This window comes from Anopheles ziemanni, chromosome 2 (genome assembly GCF_943734765.1).
Source record: "Anopheles ziemanni chromosome 2, idAnoZiCoDA_A2_x.2, whole genome shotgun sequence".
In the NCBI taxonomy this organism is placed as follows: domain Eukaryota; kingdom Metazoa; phylum Arthropoda; class Insecta; order Diptera; family Culicidae; genus Anopheles; species Anopheles ziemanni.
The window spans coordinates 90,829,398-90,845,929 of record NC_080705.1 but is presented as its reverse complement, the minus strand read 5'-3'; the positions used below and the strand labels follow the sequence as shown (position 1 = coordinate 90,845,929).

Genomic DNA, 16,532 nt, shown 5'->3' with positions numbered 1-16,532 from the left:
AGCTAATATATACGCACCCGCAGCTAAAGAGACTCCCCGTGGGAAAACGAAATGAGACTACGACATAGACTCTATATTAGCTCTTGAATACATAAATTAATATATTTTGTTATGCCACTTGTTGCTGCCTTTGATTAGCGATTTAGAGATACCTTAACTAGCCAATTCGACTGTGTGTGCGAGTATAAAACGAAATTCTACCGGCCTCTGTGCTTTGGAAATGAATGGTAAGGGCGATTGTAGGCGACTTTTGTTTTTGTTAGTTTTCGTTTTTCGTTTGTCTATTCGCCTTAGGAATTAATTTTGGTTGGATAACACCAAACCAACTTTCTGAAAACAGCGGAAACGAAAGAAAGCAGTGGGGAAGGAATTATCGATGGCCATTCTTTGAGTAACAGTACGAAGCACGATTGATACACTTCATACAGGGTATGCTGTCTGGTAAAATAAACAAAAAAACGGATATGTTTTAGACATAAGAAAGTTAAACGCAGCTGTGGTTTTTACTTTATGATAATAACACAACATTCAACAACGTTTATTACTTTCGGTATATAGTTTTTGACAAACTCTTGGACTTTAGAGCCAATAATTTGTCAGGGGTACATATATGGGGTAAGTACATTAAACCGTCTGCTCCATCGACGATTCAAACAGCGTTCTCCGATAGCCTTAGTTATGTTTTAATCCCTTGGTTCTGGATAGAACTGCGTCAGCTCGAGGACCACCTGGTCGGCTAGTGCTTGCGAACTAGCACACAGCACCCGACGGGACATTAAATCCAACGGACCACCGGCCGGATCGAGGCACACTCCACCTGCCTCACGGACCAGCAAGTCGCCAGCCGCAATGTCCCAGGCGTGAATTCCAAATTCGTAATTGAAATCGGCTCCACCTAGCGCCACCATGGCCATGTTGAGAGCGGCTGAACCGAGGCTACGCATTCTAAACGAACAAAGGTGATCATAATAAGGCTCAAAAGTGGACCCAGACCACGGCAGAGCAAACTTACCCATGAACTTTTCGCACCAATTTGCCGATGTTTTCCAACACGACCTTAGTTTTTTCTTCGTCCCGGCTCGTTCCGAACTCCGTCGTAACAAGGGCACCCTCGAGGGACGTTTCTCCCGACACGCTAATCCGGTTTCCGTTCAAAAACGCACCCTTACCACGGCGTGCCGTAAACTTCTGGTTAAGGATGGGATTATAAATTATGGCAATCTCGGCCACACGGTCGACAAGCAACGCGATGGAAATGCAAGAATGGGGGAAACTGTGCACAAAGTTCATCGTGCCGTCCACGGGATCTATGATCCAGGTTGGGGCTTCGGTTAGCTCGGCTTTCTTGCCCTCGCTTGTCTCTTCCTCCCCAATAAACCTGGTAGTATTGGGGGAACGTAAGGTGAATGCTAACGCAATGATAAGACACCACGTTTTCTTTACCTATGATCAGGGTATTTGGAGGAGATACCGTCCATCAACATGCGCTCCACTTGCTGGTCGGTTTCCGTCAATAAATCGATGTTGCTTGATTTTTGCACCACCGTTTTCCGCTGGGAGTTTCTGGCGGCAATCACCTACAATGGAAGACACGTTTAAGTGAAAATCGATACGTGTTGCTTAACCGTCGGAGGGAAAACTATTCCCTAAGCGTGACTTGTAATCTGTACATTTTAATGTTTTGTAAAAACTTACTTGCCCGGCACTTTCAACCAGTGCCAAAACATGTTCGAAGCACTCGTCGAGATTCATGCTTATGATGAATGTGGGTTTTACAAAATGTTTAGTACTATATGCGTAATTCACGATCTAATTTGAACAATTCTACCAAGTACTTCAGTGTTTACGCTTCAAAACATAAATTGATACTGTTTCTGTTCTTCGCGATTACAAATAACAACACCGAGTGAAACCATAGTTTATCTAAACTCTGGTCTCATCGTCCAAACAAATTTGACAGTACAGTTACCGTCGTTTAAACTTCACGAACAGTCGTTGAGATGTATAATTTTGAATGGTAAAGAAGGTCTGTTCCCAAGTTAATACAACATATAAGTAATACAACTGATGATCCTTATTGATTACAACAGACTTTCTTAAGTAAAATGCCGCCAAATCCCTTTTGAGATAACCGTACTAAATAACCTATGGTTGAAACCAAGGCATTGCAAGTAGGTTGAGTCTGTATTAAAATTTGTGGGATTTGACAACCTGAAAGGCAGCCCTGCATTCGAAACTTGGTATTTATTCGTTAATATTTTCGTCTCGTTTAAATTTAATGAAGTTATAGAGAAAACAAGAAGGACAAAAGATTTTTTACGTGAAAATACAACTTAAACCATATAATGAAATGCGTTCCCATTGTACACCATTAGGACAACATCATTTTGATAACGAACAAAGCGACCACGTGCATTCAACATATTCAAATTTAAATAAGAAACTTTTGGTCGATTTGAGCAAGTGGAACCACCTCACGGTCTATGATTCCTATAATTTGTTGGTCCAATAGATTACATTTTAAAGTCCCAATAACAAACAATATGAAGTAACCATTTTCATTGCATATGGATGTATATATTTCAGTAGTTTAGTTTATGTTTTCCAGTATCATTTCATCAGTACATGGTTTTTACGTTTTACTTTTCCAATCATGCTTTACTTGGATTAAGCTCTACTTTTCCAAGTTGTGTATAGACTCACGAAACGAACAACAGTGAATAGATACATGCGTACCGACACAGTTTTACAAACGGTTAAAATGATGGAGGACCGGGAGGCGCCGGAAATGATGCTTTAAACATATGTGTCACTCCAACATCCACGATCCTGCCGCAAAACTTTGTCAAATATAAACGATTAAAAATAGTAACCGCAACCGGGGGACAGTGGGAATGTGCGTGTGTTTGGCGCACGCACTCTTCCACCGATTCGCTTGTTTTTTTTTCTGCAGGCACGCTACATGATATGTTTCGTTCGGGTAATGATAGGAAAATGATAGCAAATTGCCACAAAGGCAAGGGCTAACAGAATGTGCAAATTGGAAACCATCGGTCCGAAGGTTTCCCGCGCTAGAAAACCCCTCATTTTCGCTTCCCACCTCGGCCAAATAACAACACAGAGTGTGAGGTTTGCAAACCCCCGAAACATTTGCACTAGGATTGTAACATTTGATAAACGCTAATCGATAATAAGTATAGCATATCGAATTGATTATTCCTACAAATATGCTCCCAACATCGGCAGAAAATGATATGTTTTCAATTTGGGCGGTTTTTACTGAGAGCTAGGCGCTAAAAGTGGGAATCCCCAGCATGTTGCGTTCGATCTTTTCGGCAACTTAAGTGAGAAGTTCTCTTGTTTTGTGGACTGGTGTCATCGATCTGCGGCTTAGTTTGGTGGAGTGTGAAATGAGTAATGGATAACGATTGGTGTATTATGGTGCCTAGTTTTAAGCTTTGTGAGAGTTTATTTGTGATAAAACTTATAAAGAGAGGATTAAAGTGTAGTAACAAATAAAACGTAAAATATCGGTGTTTCACTGCATTCACTAGTAGTTTGTGTTTGTAGGGACTGTGCGTGCGTTATCACTGTGATAAAATAAAAGGATGTTTCTCACCGAGAGAGAAGGAGAGATGGAGAGGATAAAGCAAACGCTACAGCAGAACCCTCTGATAATGTATGTGGGTATGTGCGATGTGAGTGTGTTTTCGATCGTTCAATTTCACTAAACATTTGTCCTTTCGCCATGCGAAGTCCCTGGTGTGTCTGTGAGTCCAAGGTTGACCTGATTCCTTCCACACACGGCCCTATCACTTGCATCACACGCATGGAATCAGTTTGTAGATTTCTCTTAAGCCCTTGAGATTTCAAACACTCGGGAGGACGAAGAACGCATCCCGCATTCCCTTGCTCCTGCACTAGCATTGTATTGTTTAATACTAAAACAATTAGCCTTAAATTTCTTAGAATGCAATAACATCTACTTATAGTATCATTCATCCATTCAGATTAACTTTTTTCCCGGGAGTGGTAATATTCATATAAGCTGCCCTGCTTCTTCTCATTTTAGCGAACGCATTGCCTGTGCCCTTCTTCCTGTGGCCTTACTAAATCTAGTACCTGGATCCAGTATCCACTTTTGGATACCATTCCCTGGCAAGCCATGATGTTGTTCGCGTACCGGTGGTGTCCTAGCAAATCGATCGTTCTTACAACAATGAATGTCCAGCGTACTGAAGCAAACAATAGCGCCTGCGTCTGTTCCCCGATGTCCAGCATTAGTGTAGGGTATTTTTTTTAATGGTTTCATTTAGATGGTATCCTTAATGAGACGGGCCGCTGAAATATAATCATTACTCAATTGTACCTCAAGCGCGGCGCGCACGATCTTCTACCGTGCGTATCAGTGGAAATGGAAATCAACCTATAGACATTTGCAGCAATTTGCTTGGGTCAAGCTTGCCTTGGCGAAAGTCTTTAGTTGACGGGTCGGTTGGCAAACAGTTGCTCGATAATGTTTTCATCCGCCAGCGTCGATGTATCGCCCACATCCCGGTCATTGATTGCAACCTTGCGCAACACTCGTCGCATGATTTTTCCCGAGCGTGTCTTCGGCAGACCTGGGGCGTGCTGGATGACATCCGGTTGCGCGAATGGCCCGATACGCTCCCGGACCAGCACCTTCAGCTCGTTGATCAGCGTCTTGTCGAATGTTTCGTTTTGGTTTGGCGTGATGAAGCAGTACAAACATTCACCCTTGACCGGGTGTGGCCGGGAGACGACGGCCGCCTCCGAAACGCGCGAGTGTTCGGTGAGAACCGATTCCACCTCCGAGGTGGACATCAGATGGCCCGATACGTTCAACATATCGTCCACACGTCCGGTCACCCAGTAATATCCATCGGCATCACGGCGAGCACCTGTGTATTGAAAGGCGTAAACGATTAGTACAATATTCTCCTACATGGATGGCCAACAACTCACCATCGCCTGTGCAGTAGTAGCCGTTAAACTTCGAGAAATAGGTAGATTCGTAGCGAGGATGGTTGTTAAACAACGTACGCATCATTCCTGGCCATGGCTGGGAGAACACCAAGTAGCCTTCGCCCTCGCCTTTAATCTCGGTGCCGCTTTCATCGAGCAGTGTTGGTTTCACGCCGAAGAAGGGGAATGACTGTACCGAAAAGATGAGTTATATGCGAAAATGTTATGAGCTATATGCGTTTCGATTTTGGCACAACCCAACGTCATTGTACATACTGCTGAGCCTGGTTTCATTGGTGTTGCTCCCGGAAGCGGAGTGATCACATGGCCACCAGTCTCCGTCTGCCAGAAGGTATCCACAATCGAACAACGCTCTTTACCGATCACACGGTAATACCAGAGCCATGCTTCGGGGTTGATGGGTTCTCCTACGCTACCGAGTACCCTAACAGAGGACAAAGCATATTCAAATTCAAAACATATTCTTACGTCAATTGTCATGATCAGTTGCCTACCTCAGTGTTGAAAGATCATGCTTCAGTACGGGTTCATCGCCAAACTTCATCAACGAACGGATGGCCGTCGGTGCGGTGTAGAACTGCGATACCTTGTACTTATCGATGATCTCCCAGTAGCGATCGTTCTCCGGGAAGAACGGGGTGCCCTCGAACATTACCGACGTGGCACCGTTCGCTAGCGGTCCGTACAAAACGTACGTATGGCCGGTGATCCAACCGATATCGGCCGTGCACCAGTAGATATCGTGCGGCTTGTAGTCGAACACGATCTTGAACGTGGTGGCGGCGTACAGCAGGTAGCCGGCGGTCGTGTGCAGCACTCCCTTCGGTTTTCCCGTCGAACCACTGGTGTACAGCATGAACAGGGGGTCCTCGGCCGCCATCCACTCCGGATAGCAGGACGGTTCGGCTTCCTCCATCTCCTGGTGCCACCAGAAATCGCGGCCATCCCTCCAAGGAGTCTGTAAAGAAGCGAAGGAACAAATCCGAGGTCAGTAAGATATGCGAATGAAAAAACAAAAGATCCAGCGTTCTACGTACATCGAACGAACCATCCCAACCGACGTTGCCCGGTGTGACGCGGTTGATATGTGACACCACGATGCAGGTCTCCACGTGGTGGCCCAGCTCCTCCGCCTTGTCCATCGCCGTATCACAGATTTCTTTTAAATGCAAAATTTTCTCACCACGCCAGGCCCCATCGGCGGTGATCAGCACCTTCGCCTGACAGTCGTGCATACGTTCCGCCAGCGAATCGGACGAAAAACCGGCGAACTACAAGTGAGGGAGCAAAGAAAAGAAAAAAATTGGTACGACCATTTAGTATGTTGGCAGTTGGATGACGAAAGCAGTGGCCACACAAACACACGGTGGTATTCTTTCGTCGAGCTCAGTTCAGAATACATTAACCGAGTGGTGTTGTGTCCATTCTTACCACAATCGAATGGACGGCTCCGATTCTTGCACACGCCAGCATTGCAACCGGGAGTTCCATGGTCATCGGCATGTAGATCGAAACCCGGTCGCCCTTCTGCACACCGTGCGCCTTCAGCACGTTCGAAAAGCGGCATACCTCCTCCAGTAGCTTTCGGTAGGTCAGCCGACTGTAGTCGTCCGGGTGATTGCCTTCCCTGGGTGACGTAGAAGAAAGGAATAAAAAAAAAGGTTAATCAACCACCGCGTAAATCCCGATCGGGTGTTGTGGCTTCCTTGAACCTGGTTGAACCGGTCCTTACACCCCACCTTATCCTTATCTCGCTCCTTGTGGTTTCTATAATCCATCGGGCTGACGGAACAGGACGCGTCCCGAAAGTCACCCGGTTTTTATGCCACGGTTTTAACCTTGGCCGTGGAGTGTCGGAGTGTGATAACTTTCACTCGACCGTTGTTTAAAAGTTAGTTAGACTTTAAACGTCAAACAATCAATCAGAGCTGTCTTTGAGGTTTGCTGATGGAGCTCCATCTCGTGATGTAATTTTCTGTCATTTCTGAAGAACTGTCGGGGTTGTTTGGCAGGGTTTGACGTCAACGCGAAAGTTTTACAGGTTGATATAAAATTCATGAATGATACAACACACTGACGCAACCAAACAGGGACAAATTTATGACGTAAAAAAAAAAATAAATAATTCGCGACCCGCTCGTGGTACATTTTAAATTCTTGAACAGTGTTTTGAAATTATCTTCGAAACGCCATCGCTTTTAACTCTAATCTTGTGTTCGATCTGAAATACAAAGGTTTTGTAAGTTCTCTTGCACTCAGTGTGGAAGCCAATTGGCTGCGGAAGCCCTGATTTCATGTCGTATGATTTTACAATTAAAAGATAATAGACAGATAACATAGAGAAGTCCCGCAAAAAAAAGAAAGAAAATGATACAAACATCGCACAAATTGGCCAGTATCACGTAATCACGTTTCATCGCTCATGCGAAGCCAAGGTAGGCACGTTGGACACGCTTTGGATTTGACGAAGTCTCCATTAAAACAAACCATTTTGTCCACCCGCGTGCTAATTCCGCCGGCTGGAGGATGATTTTTTTAGCGTTTGTGTTTAGATACCTTCCTTCTCTCACAAATAACAAAAACACGTTTTATACATCGTAAACGAAGCAAAATGTTTAACAGCGCTAGTGTAATTCTTCCTGAATAGTAATTAGCAAAGAATAAACCACTTAAACGAAACGTTGCGTTGCTCAAAATAACCTTATGCTATTTTCCTTCGGTACTTTTATGTTCCTTTTCATACTAAATGCAGTATAAAATAAAGTAAGACTGAAAACTAAGGGTTCCAAGTTAGTTACTTGCCACTCCATTAACCGGAAGATGTGGCATATGCATCTTGGTTTGAGTGCCCGGCGCCATCAAAGAACGGCCATTATCATTGCAGCAACATTTCCCGTCACGTGTGGTCGGTCACTTGTTTTTCGTGTTCTGAGACTTTGTGCCTCTAAGTTCACAGCGGACAGTGGCGTCGCTTCCTAGGAGGGGGTGGCGTATGATAGGCCACTTCGGAGCCACTACGAAATGCTACTCAGGCACGGAAAGATGCTTCAATGCGGTCTTGGCCTTGAGTTTTTTTTCTTCCAAAGTTCTCTCAAGTAATGCTCTCAGCCGACTGGAAACGGCCAGGTGCTGCTGAAGTGACAATGCTGAAACAATAAGTTTCCAACAGAAAAAAAAACCCGTTTCTTGCCTAATTCAATCATCCGGTGTATTCTAAACAGATTTGCGACACACGATATATTTACCAACCATCCCGAAGCACTTCGCACCAGCGATTGATGACGTAAAACGATCGATTTTTTTCCTTCAGCAGAGGCACGAATTCATTTTTTTTATCTTCGCAAAAGTCCGGAACACGCGAAAGCCATTCGATGACGAAATGTAAACAAATACACACTTCAATGTCGATCGGTTGCTTGCGACGGGGCGAAAAACACCCCATTAATGACCGAACAATAAGGCGCTAGGGGTTGAGCGAACTGAGGATGGGATGGAGAATTTCGAATGGCAGATGGTACTAACTGCTAACGCTGATAAGACATTTGCAGATTTTACCCTCACGTTTGAGCAAGACGCAATTGAAAATATCGATTAACGTGAAAATATTTCCTCTACAACCGTTGGATATTCTCATAGCTGCGTTTCAGGCTGGGACCAGGGAGCGATTGACCGTGCGCACATTGCATTCCAATTAACTAGAGTTGCCGGTGATCCCTTATAAAAGGAACCTTCCTATTAGTTGATTATCGAAATGAATAAATCAGCCACTGCCAGTCGTGCCGCCGGTAAGGGTCAATGTTAAGCAACCTTGTACCGTCAACCTGTTGATATGTTTCGCACATGTTCTCGCTAGAATGATTCCGTTTAACATTTGCACGCTCGGCATTGGCCGCCCCGTGGAATCGCGGCTTTACGGACATTCCTTTTTTTCCAAGCTTCGACTTCACATGCAGCCGGAAGTGAAGCACTACATTCGATTGTTGTATGTCCCGTAAGATGCAGGTGTTCCCCCTGTGTCGAACGACCTCCACGCCTTGCGAAACTCATGGCGAAAAATTGTGGGGTACGTTCTATTTTAAACCACGACCTTCAACAATTCCCCCTGCAGCTCTGGATACATTCTCTTCTGATTTCCTTTTCTTTGGTCTCGTGCCGAAATTTGATCCATTGCCATATGATACACAACCGCTTGTTACTGTTCCAGAATAATCGGACCATCGGTCGTGAACACAACTAGCTGTCCGCTGTTTGGTCGACAGAAACTTCAACGGTCACCAGCCGCTGAAAGTAAGACTCTTGGTTGAACCTTTCGTTGTGCGTCCTGGGGGTTGCGAATGCCAACCTCCGCTGGAGTTCGGTGGACCGCGGCAATGGAGACTTAACCCCCACCGGGAGCGGTGGTGTGGAGGAGAGCGAATTAAATCGACCTGAATTAACACCTCGCACCTTCAATTATTCATTTGCTTACACACACATAAAAGGTGCAGCACCGATAGCTGGTGGTTGAATTTTCCTGTAAGTGGGTCCACAACCGAAGACTACCCTCAGGTTCCTTACAACGGAAGCAAAGATTGCGCAGGTATTGGCGGATGGTAGCTGCGAGGAGGGTGGAAACCCCAAATCCGAAACCTACGCAAGTACCCCTCGGAGTATTGCATGACTCGGACGATTTGTTTGGACCACCTATTGCGTCCAAAAAAAGCTGCTGAATGAGCTTAGAAACTACGTAAGCCGCAGTGTGTGTGTTTGTATAGATTACCCCCTAAAAACAGAGCCAGGAGGAACGAAGGAAAAAATCAATGAATCAAATTGACGTAAGCCCTCGCCCTGAACTGCGTTTGGCCTACCGCAATTCCCGCCGAAGCCCTTCTGCGACCTTCCATAAAGTTCCGCGCTCTCAGCTGGTACTGTGCACCGTTCCAAACGGCGCATCCTGCCACCAGGCTTCTCCATCAGAGGTGCCAGGCGAAACAAAGCAGGATGCTCCTTGCGTATGCGCTCTCTTTCATAAAAAATCCCCTTACTCGTTGGCCTTCTCGCTCTCGATGTAAATCGTGTTTGCAGGACTACGGAAGTTATTTTGCGTTACATAATATTCCCGATAGAAGGCTGCTGCTAAAGCAAGGACCTACGGGAAAGAATGAAAATTCGGGGAATGCCGCCATGCTTACCAGTAGTAGGCCACTGTATCGCCGAGGCCATTCTTCACGTTTCGATCGAGCAGATTGTAGCAAATGTTCGTCGATGCACCCTCCATCCACTTGACGAAGATGGGCCCCTCGGAGATGTCGAAGTTGTACGAGAAGAAGTTCTTCGGATCGTACGGCGTCTCCCAGTGGAACTGCTTGGCCACGTTCGCCCAGAACTGGGCGGGATTGTCCAGCGACTGCTGGTAGAAGTCTCGGTACTGCTGCACGCTGTTGATGTACGCCTTGCTGGCGACATCCGGATGCGGATTGAAAACCTGCTGTTCCGAGGGCATTCTGGACACCGTTTGCGTTCACTACTTATCACTACTGATATGCGTTAGGTGTTCTGTGTCAATGGGGTTTGTTTTTTTTTTCTCCACTGGGAAAACGGATTGCCACTCTTGTCACTACCAATTTTCTCCACTGTTCAACGCTCGCTCGGACGCTGGATGAAAACGATGTTGATGGGTTGTTTTCGTTGTTGGTTCACTCATAAGTGCACTGGGGTTTCGCGTGTCCTGGAAGGCAACCTTCTCACTCGTCAAGCGATCGATCGGCACTGAGACGGGCGCTATTGCAAAATCGCGAACGTTTGCTTGAAGAGAATTTTCCACCTCTTGCGCTCGCGGGTTCCGCGAAAAAGCACAACAAACACTCCGCGCCTACTCTTGCTTGCGGTGTTTGGTTGGTGAACCGAGCACCGTAACGCGCATATGATATCTGTCACTGGCCGAGTTGTTGTTGTTTTGTACGAGTATCGTACACACTTGTTCCTTTTTTACTACTAGCGCCGACCTAGCTCTCTGGCTCTCTTTCTCGCTCGCTTGTTACGCAGAAGTGCCGCGTGCTACTTCACCCCGCACGATACCCCTCCGCGCGCACACGCAAAAGTGAGTCAAACAATTACAATTTTACAACACGCCACCAAGCACTTGAAAGACCGGTGGACGGTTTTAGTCACCACGGTATTAACCTTTTATTTCCGTCCGGTTCCGTTTCAGGATTTTCGACCGCAATTCGAACCTAATCGCTCGGGCTGTATCGTACGACTGAGTATTCCCCAGCACCGAGCGCAAGTCGTTATACGGCGGATGGCAACCGCGCGCGTCTGGCCTCTGCACTTCCGCACGCACTTCGGTGCCGTTTCTTCCTAAAAATCGACTATCGCGTGTTCTTCGAACGTCCGCGTGGCGCGACCCATCCTCCTCGGTTTCTTCTTGCGCCAGTCTTTGCGTCTGATAGCAAAAACGTACCAGGCATGCTCTCTCACTTTTCTTCATTGTTTCTCTCATGTATGCAATGTTCTCGCTCTCTTTCTCTCTCTCTCTCTCTCTCTCTCTCTCTCTCTCTCTCTTTTCTTAAGAAAGGACTCGTGATTTTTTTTTTTAATATTTTTCATAGCATAATTTTGGCAGGGAACAAGAACGCTAATTATAGTTAATGCAGTAGTGAATTAGTTAGAGAAGAAGCAAAAACAAGAACCATGTTATCGCATGCAACAGGTGAGATGTCCTTATTTGCAAAGATTTGTTTAGATTTCTTCAAGGATTCGTTTTGATTTAAATTATAATTTTTGGTAGTTTGGAAACCAATCGACAGTGACCCAACTAGAGCTTTGTATCAGCTGAACATATGTTTTTTAAACTCACGCAATTTGTGAATCATTACAGTCATATTTTTGGGGAAACATTCTCATTTCTCTAAACATTGTAAGATAGCGTTTTTACTGGTATTTTCTTCTTGTGTCAGTATCACAACCAAAGCCTACCCATTACTCATCCGTCCTGATAACTCTGTGGGGCAACGGCCTTCGGTCACACTAAACCCTATGTCCACGGACTCCGATTTCGTCAAAATTCGGTCAAGTTGCATCGTCGCCGGTGTGTCGGTGGTATCGCACACCTGACCTCAACTTTCCACAACACGCTTGCGGAAGTGTGCCTTTGTCGATGTTGTCGCGTTTTTGCTTAATTTACGAACGCGAAAGTGGGCCTGTTGTCAGCAAGCAGCATATTTGGTGCAATATTTTACCTTGAAAGTCTCACCCCGTTGACCGTTGATCGTGCGATAAAGTTCGCGGCAGCGATGATTACTCCAAAGTGAAACACCTATTGTCCTATTTGGTGGTTTCATCACTCAAAAGGGTAGAGTCGCGAGGGTTGATAAGAAATTGTATATTTGGAAATGATGGGAAGTGCATCGCCTTAAGGTTTTCGTCATCTTTCACGTTGAACTTTGAGCTGTTGACAATCTTGTATGCGTTCTAACCACAGCACAGCCCATTGCGTAGTTGCAGCGGCGTGTGACTAGAATCACGTACAATTTAACCCCATTTAATTAAAGATATTAACATATAATTTCTGTTGGACCATAAGAATCTTAACATTATCAGAAAGTCAGTAGTAATGGGAACAAAGTGTTTGATATTTTTCATAGATTTCATGATCCAATTTGGAGTACCTTTTTGGCATCGTAAATTCGAACGAAAATGTGTAATGGATCAGCAGATGTCTAAAGGTAGCCCTCAGATCATATGCCGGCCGGCCAGACACCCTTGACATTCGATGGTCGATCGAAGTGCATTCGCGTAATCTTTTCCGAAGCACCACACGCCCAACGGCTGAACTTTAATCGCACAGCATGGGACGCAAACGCTGCTGTATGCTTGGAACAATCCCTCCGAGGAGCTCGTTGCTCTCCAAAGACGCGCCACATAAGGGAAAAGAAGTCCCTCGTTTGCTTCTAACGATCGCGCCGACAGCGTGCTCTGCCGACCGGCGGAGAATGTACGCGGCGTGACAGCATCGTTCGATCCTCGCTACACCAATGGGCGATCGAGTGTGATTCGGTGGAGAGAAAGAAAGAACGAAAAACCAAACGATGTCTGGCTCATTCCGCGTGTTTTCCCGCGAATTTCGTCAGACTTGCGAGGCAGATTGCTTGCATTGGCCGGATGAAACGAGCCCCTGTGACGTAACGATGACGTCACATGGAACGTAGCTACGGCAGTAGCGCCGCCCACCCTCTTCCATGCTTACTCCGTATCACCTAGCGCTGATATGGTGGCCGTAAAGTGATGCTCTTGGGCACAAATGCAACACTTCACTGACTTTAATGTCCGTTATCAGGGAGCGCTTTCGACATTGCTAATCAATTTTGGAGGTCATGCTAGCAACCATCAGTGCGACACGAAACACCGCCATGATTCAGTAAGGACATACCGCCACTATCAGTACTCCGTCTGAACTACAGCTGGTCTGTTGGCGAGCATGAGAGGTGTGTCCTTTAACATGCGCCACGCACCTGATCGGCCGGTCACGATTTGCGTTGCAGTAATCAGGTGTAAAAAAAGTTCTATCAAGATATTCCTTTCCTCAAGCAGATTGTTGCTATGCTAACTGACGAAGATTATAAGCGTTTGTTTTGTTTGTTGATTCAGCCTCAAAATCAGGGTTTGAAATTCATTAGTAGCTTTGGAATTGAAGTTTTGGAATAAATGTATAAAGGACATATTTATACACAGAGTGGGAAAGGAACAGGAAAGACTTAGTTTACATGAGAAACAGAACGATGATAGTTTAATTAACGAGTATAGGAGATCATAAAGGCTATAGATCTAGAACATAGACAGATTTTCCTTTTAACAGTTTAATTTAAAGCACATAAGGAGATTAGAAATTATGTTAATAGATGGCGCTGCATGCTCGTTCAATTCAAATTAAACTTGCAGTTGATACGAAGCGCATTGTGTCTCGCTTTGAGAATTAAAACGCTTTTTACATACAATATGACAAAAAAAAAACAAAAAGATGATCTGTAAATAAAAATACCTTCCAGCAAACATATGACTGGTCTATACATTCTGGTGTTATCATCAACATTGCTCAATGCATAGCCACATGCCTCTGGTTACTCGTACTTTGTATATCTTATAGGTTTTTTTTTTAAATTGAATCTCAGACACGTTTTTAGAGACAATCTACGTGACGTGGTGCAAATGCCCAACGAATGATTATCCTTTATGTAGCATCATATATAAGGCAACAGACCATCTACAGGTTGCACAATTTACTGTTGAACGCAAAGCAGATACCATCAATAAAATGAAGCTGATCTGGTTGGTAGTTGTGGTGTTGGCTGCACTGGCGCAGATGACTATGGGTGAGAAACACAGCCGTTTTGTAGTTAAAAATTTTTGTTAACTTTGATTTCCTCTACAGCTTTCCATTATACTGAAGGTGGAAGTTGCAGTGAAGGGGACGATTCTTGCAGGAAACCACGTGAGCACACTTGTGCTCCGGGACACAAATGGGACGGCGAAAAATGTGTTCCTGAGTGTGGATGTGGTGGACATTAAAGACGAATCAAGCTAAAACAATAAAGAAAAATCCTTCATAATAATGTATTTCTTGTAATTCCCTTTGTTAAGGCCTTCGAAAACATGTAGCTTGGCCGAATGTATCTGAAACGTTGCACACTTTAACCATTTGGGCGTTATAGATAAGAATATTACTAACTTATTTATGCGTGAGGCACGTCTTCGACCAACTGTTCGTTTCATTTCAAAGACCGGCGGGAAGTTTTCCAATTCACCCTCGTCAGTAGTTATATAGGTGGAACACCGCTGGATACCGCAGTAAGAACTAAACCTTCGAGTAATCCAATCAAGAGTAAACAGCAGGAAAATTGTAATGAAGCTCGCCATCGGTTTTGGAGTGATCCTTCTCATCGTTATGTTGAGTGGTGCTTCTAGCAACGAGGGAGGTACTTGTCCGTGCGTCGTGTGCCAGACAAAATGTAAAACGGTGTCCTGTGACCTTAAGCCATCTTGTCCTTGTGTGCTGCCTCGTAAGGAGTTTCAGTGCCCGCAAGGATTCACATGGAACGGAGCGGTCTGCCTGCAAGACTACGCGACTCAGATTAAAGTTGATCTGCCATGCTGTTGCGCCTAACGTAGATGGTATCAATAAAATGAAGTTTATGAAGTCAACCTAATGAAAATATAGTGTTTTTCGTCACACAGTCAATCTAGTTTAAAAATACTCCAATCTCTAAATAATAAAATTTCAGTTTATGTCATTCCGTAAGTTAATTGAAATAAAAAATTAAATTGTTTAAAATAAACAAAATTTTGTAAATTTTGATTTGTTGGAAAAATTGGAGGCAAAACTTGGGGCAACAATTTTTTTTTTTAGTCTTATTGTTTAAATTTTTAGTTTATTCGAAGCTGAAAAGTTTCATAGGTAACAAAAGTATCCCTAATATTTCCATTAATTATTATTATTAATAACCATTTTAAACCTTAGCTAAAAAGTCTATTATCAGACACATTTGTTTCAGAGGATTACTGATTTGTAGTTTTCAGTGCTTCGCGTGTACGGCAAGAGCACGTGTCAAACCAGAAAGAATGATTATGACATGAGGCTCATTGGATTGCGTACATGGATTTCTTGTGGGCTAATGTCTGCAAACATAATCGATCGATACGTGCTTTCGATGCCATTATGCAAGAACTTGTTGCACAAAGAGTATAGGAGGTATATAAGTCTTACTGGATTCTACCCAGATTCAGTCCTTGCTTCGATAACATACCGATAGTCAATCAACCCTCTCAAACTCATTCAACATGAAATACTTCTTCGGAATTCTTCTGCTGGTGGTCGCCGTGGCTCAGCTTTCCTCAGGTTAGTTTGTAATTATTTTATGGTTTGAGTTCTTGATTAACCGTAACCCATTTTCCCTTCATTTCGTTCACAGGAGCGTGCTATCCAATGACCTCGCCTTGCTCGTCCTGCGCGAGGCCAGTTCTGCTGCGCCATGTTCAATACTCCGCTCCAGTGAGATGCAGCTCGTGCGTTAGCTGTCCTATGGGCTACAAGTACGATGGATGCAAGGGATGCGTTCCAGATTGCGCTTGCAATGTTGAGCTCGTCGCTCGTTACTGATAACCATGCAGAAGTTGATTCAAGAAAGCAAAAAATGAATAAATGACAATTTGCTAATCATGGAAATCCTTGTTTTTATCAATTTTGAAGAATGACTCCAATTCCGATTAATATGATATTATCATTTACCTATTTTCCTTTTATCCCAGTTGATTGTATATATTTCAAATGCTTTTTCTTTGCACGAAAAAGGTTCAACATCACTATTTGTAAAATTATATGTACAATCGAGGCAGAGGTTCTAAACAAAAAGAAATGCATTGAACAGTGAGTTCTGTGCATAAACGATCACAATTTCTTTCAACTCATTTTGGTTTTTGATGAGAAAATCCCGGTAGTATAAAACAAAACTGAAATAGGAATGATTCCATATGGGTAAAGTTGTATACGC

At 44.3% G+C, this 16,532-nt stretch overlaps 2 protein-coding genes across 2 annotated transcripts; both read right to left on the bottom strand.

Annotated features, from left to right (window-relative positions):
* Positions 1-594: 594 nt before the first annotated feature.
* On the bottom strand, positions 595-4,167 carry LOC131294719 (inositol monophosphatase 1-like). Its single transcript, XM_058322763.1, has 5 exons — positions 4,123-4,167; positions 1,696-1,809; positions 1,444-1,577; positions 1,013-1,378; positions 595-945 (listed from the first exon to the last, which is right to left on the bottom strand). The coding sequence occupies exons 1-5, from the start codon at positions 4,165-4,167 to the stop codon at positions 684-686; spliced, it is 921 nt and encodes a 306-aa protein (XP_058178746.1). The 3' UTR covers positions 595-683.
* On the bottom strand, positions 3,250-10,603 carry LOC131282311 (acetyl-coenzyme A synthetase). Its single transcript, XM_058311731.1, has 7 exons — positions 10,179-10,603; positions 6,439-6,634; positions 6,059-6,278; positions 5,502-5,967; positions 5,263-5,431; positions 4,987-5,176; positions 3,250-4,922 (listed from the first exon to the last, which is right to left on the bottom strand). The coding sequence occupies exons 1-7, from the start codon at positions 10,487-10,489 to the stop codon at positions 4,480-4,482; spliced, it is 1,995 nt and encodes a 664-aa protein (XP_058167714.1). The 5' UTR covers positions 10,490-10,603; the 3' UTR covers positions 3,250-4,479.
* Between the last annotated feature and the right edge of the window lie 5,929 nt (positions 10,604-16,532).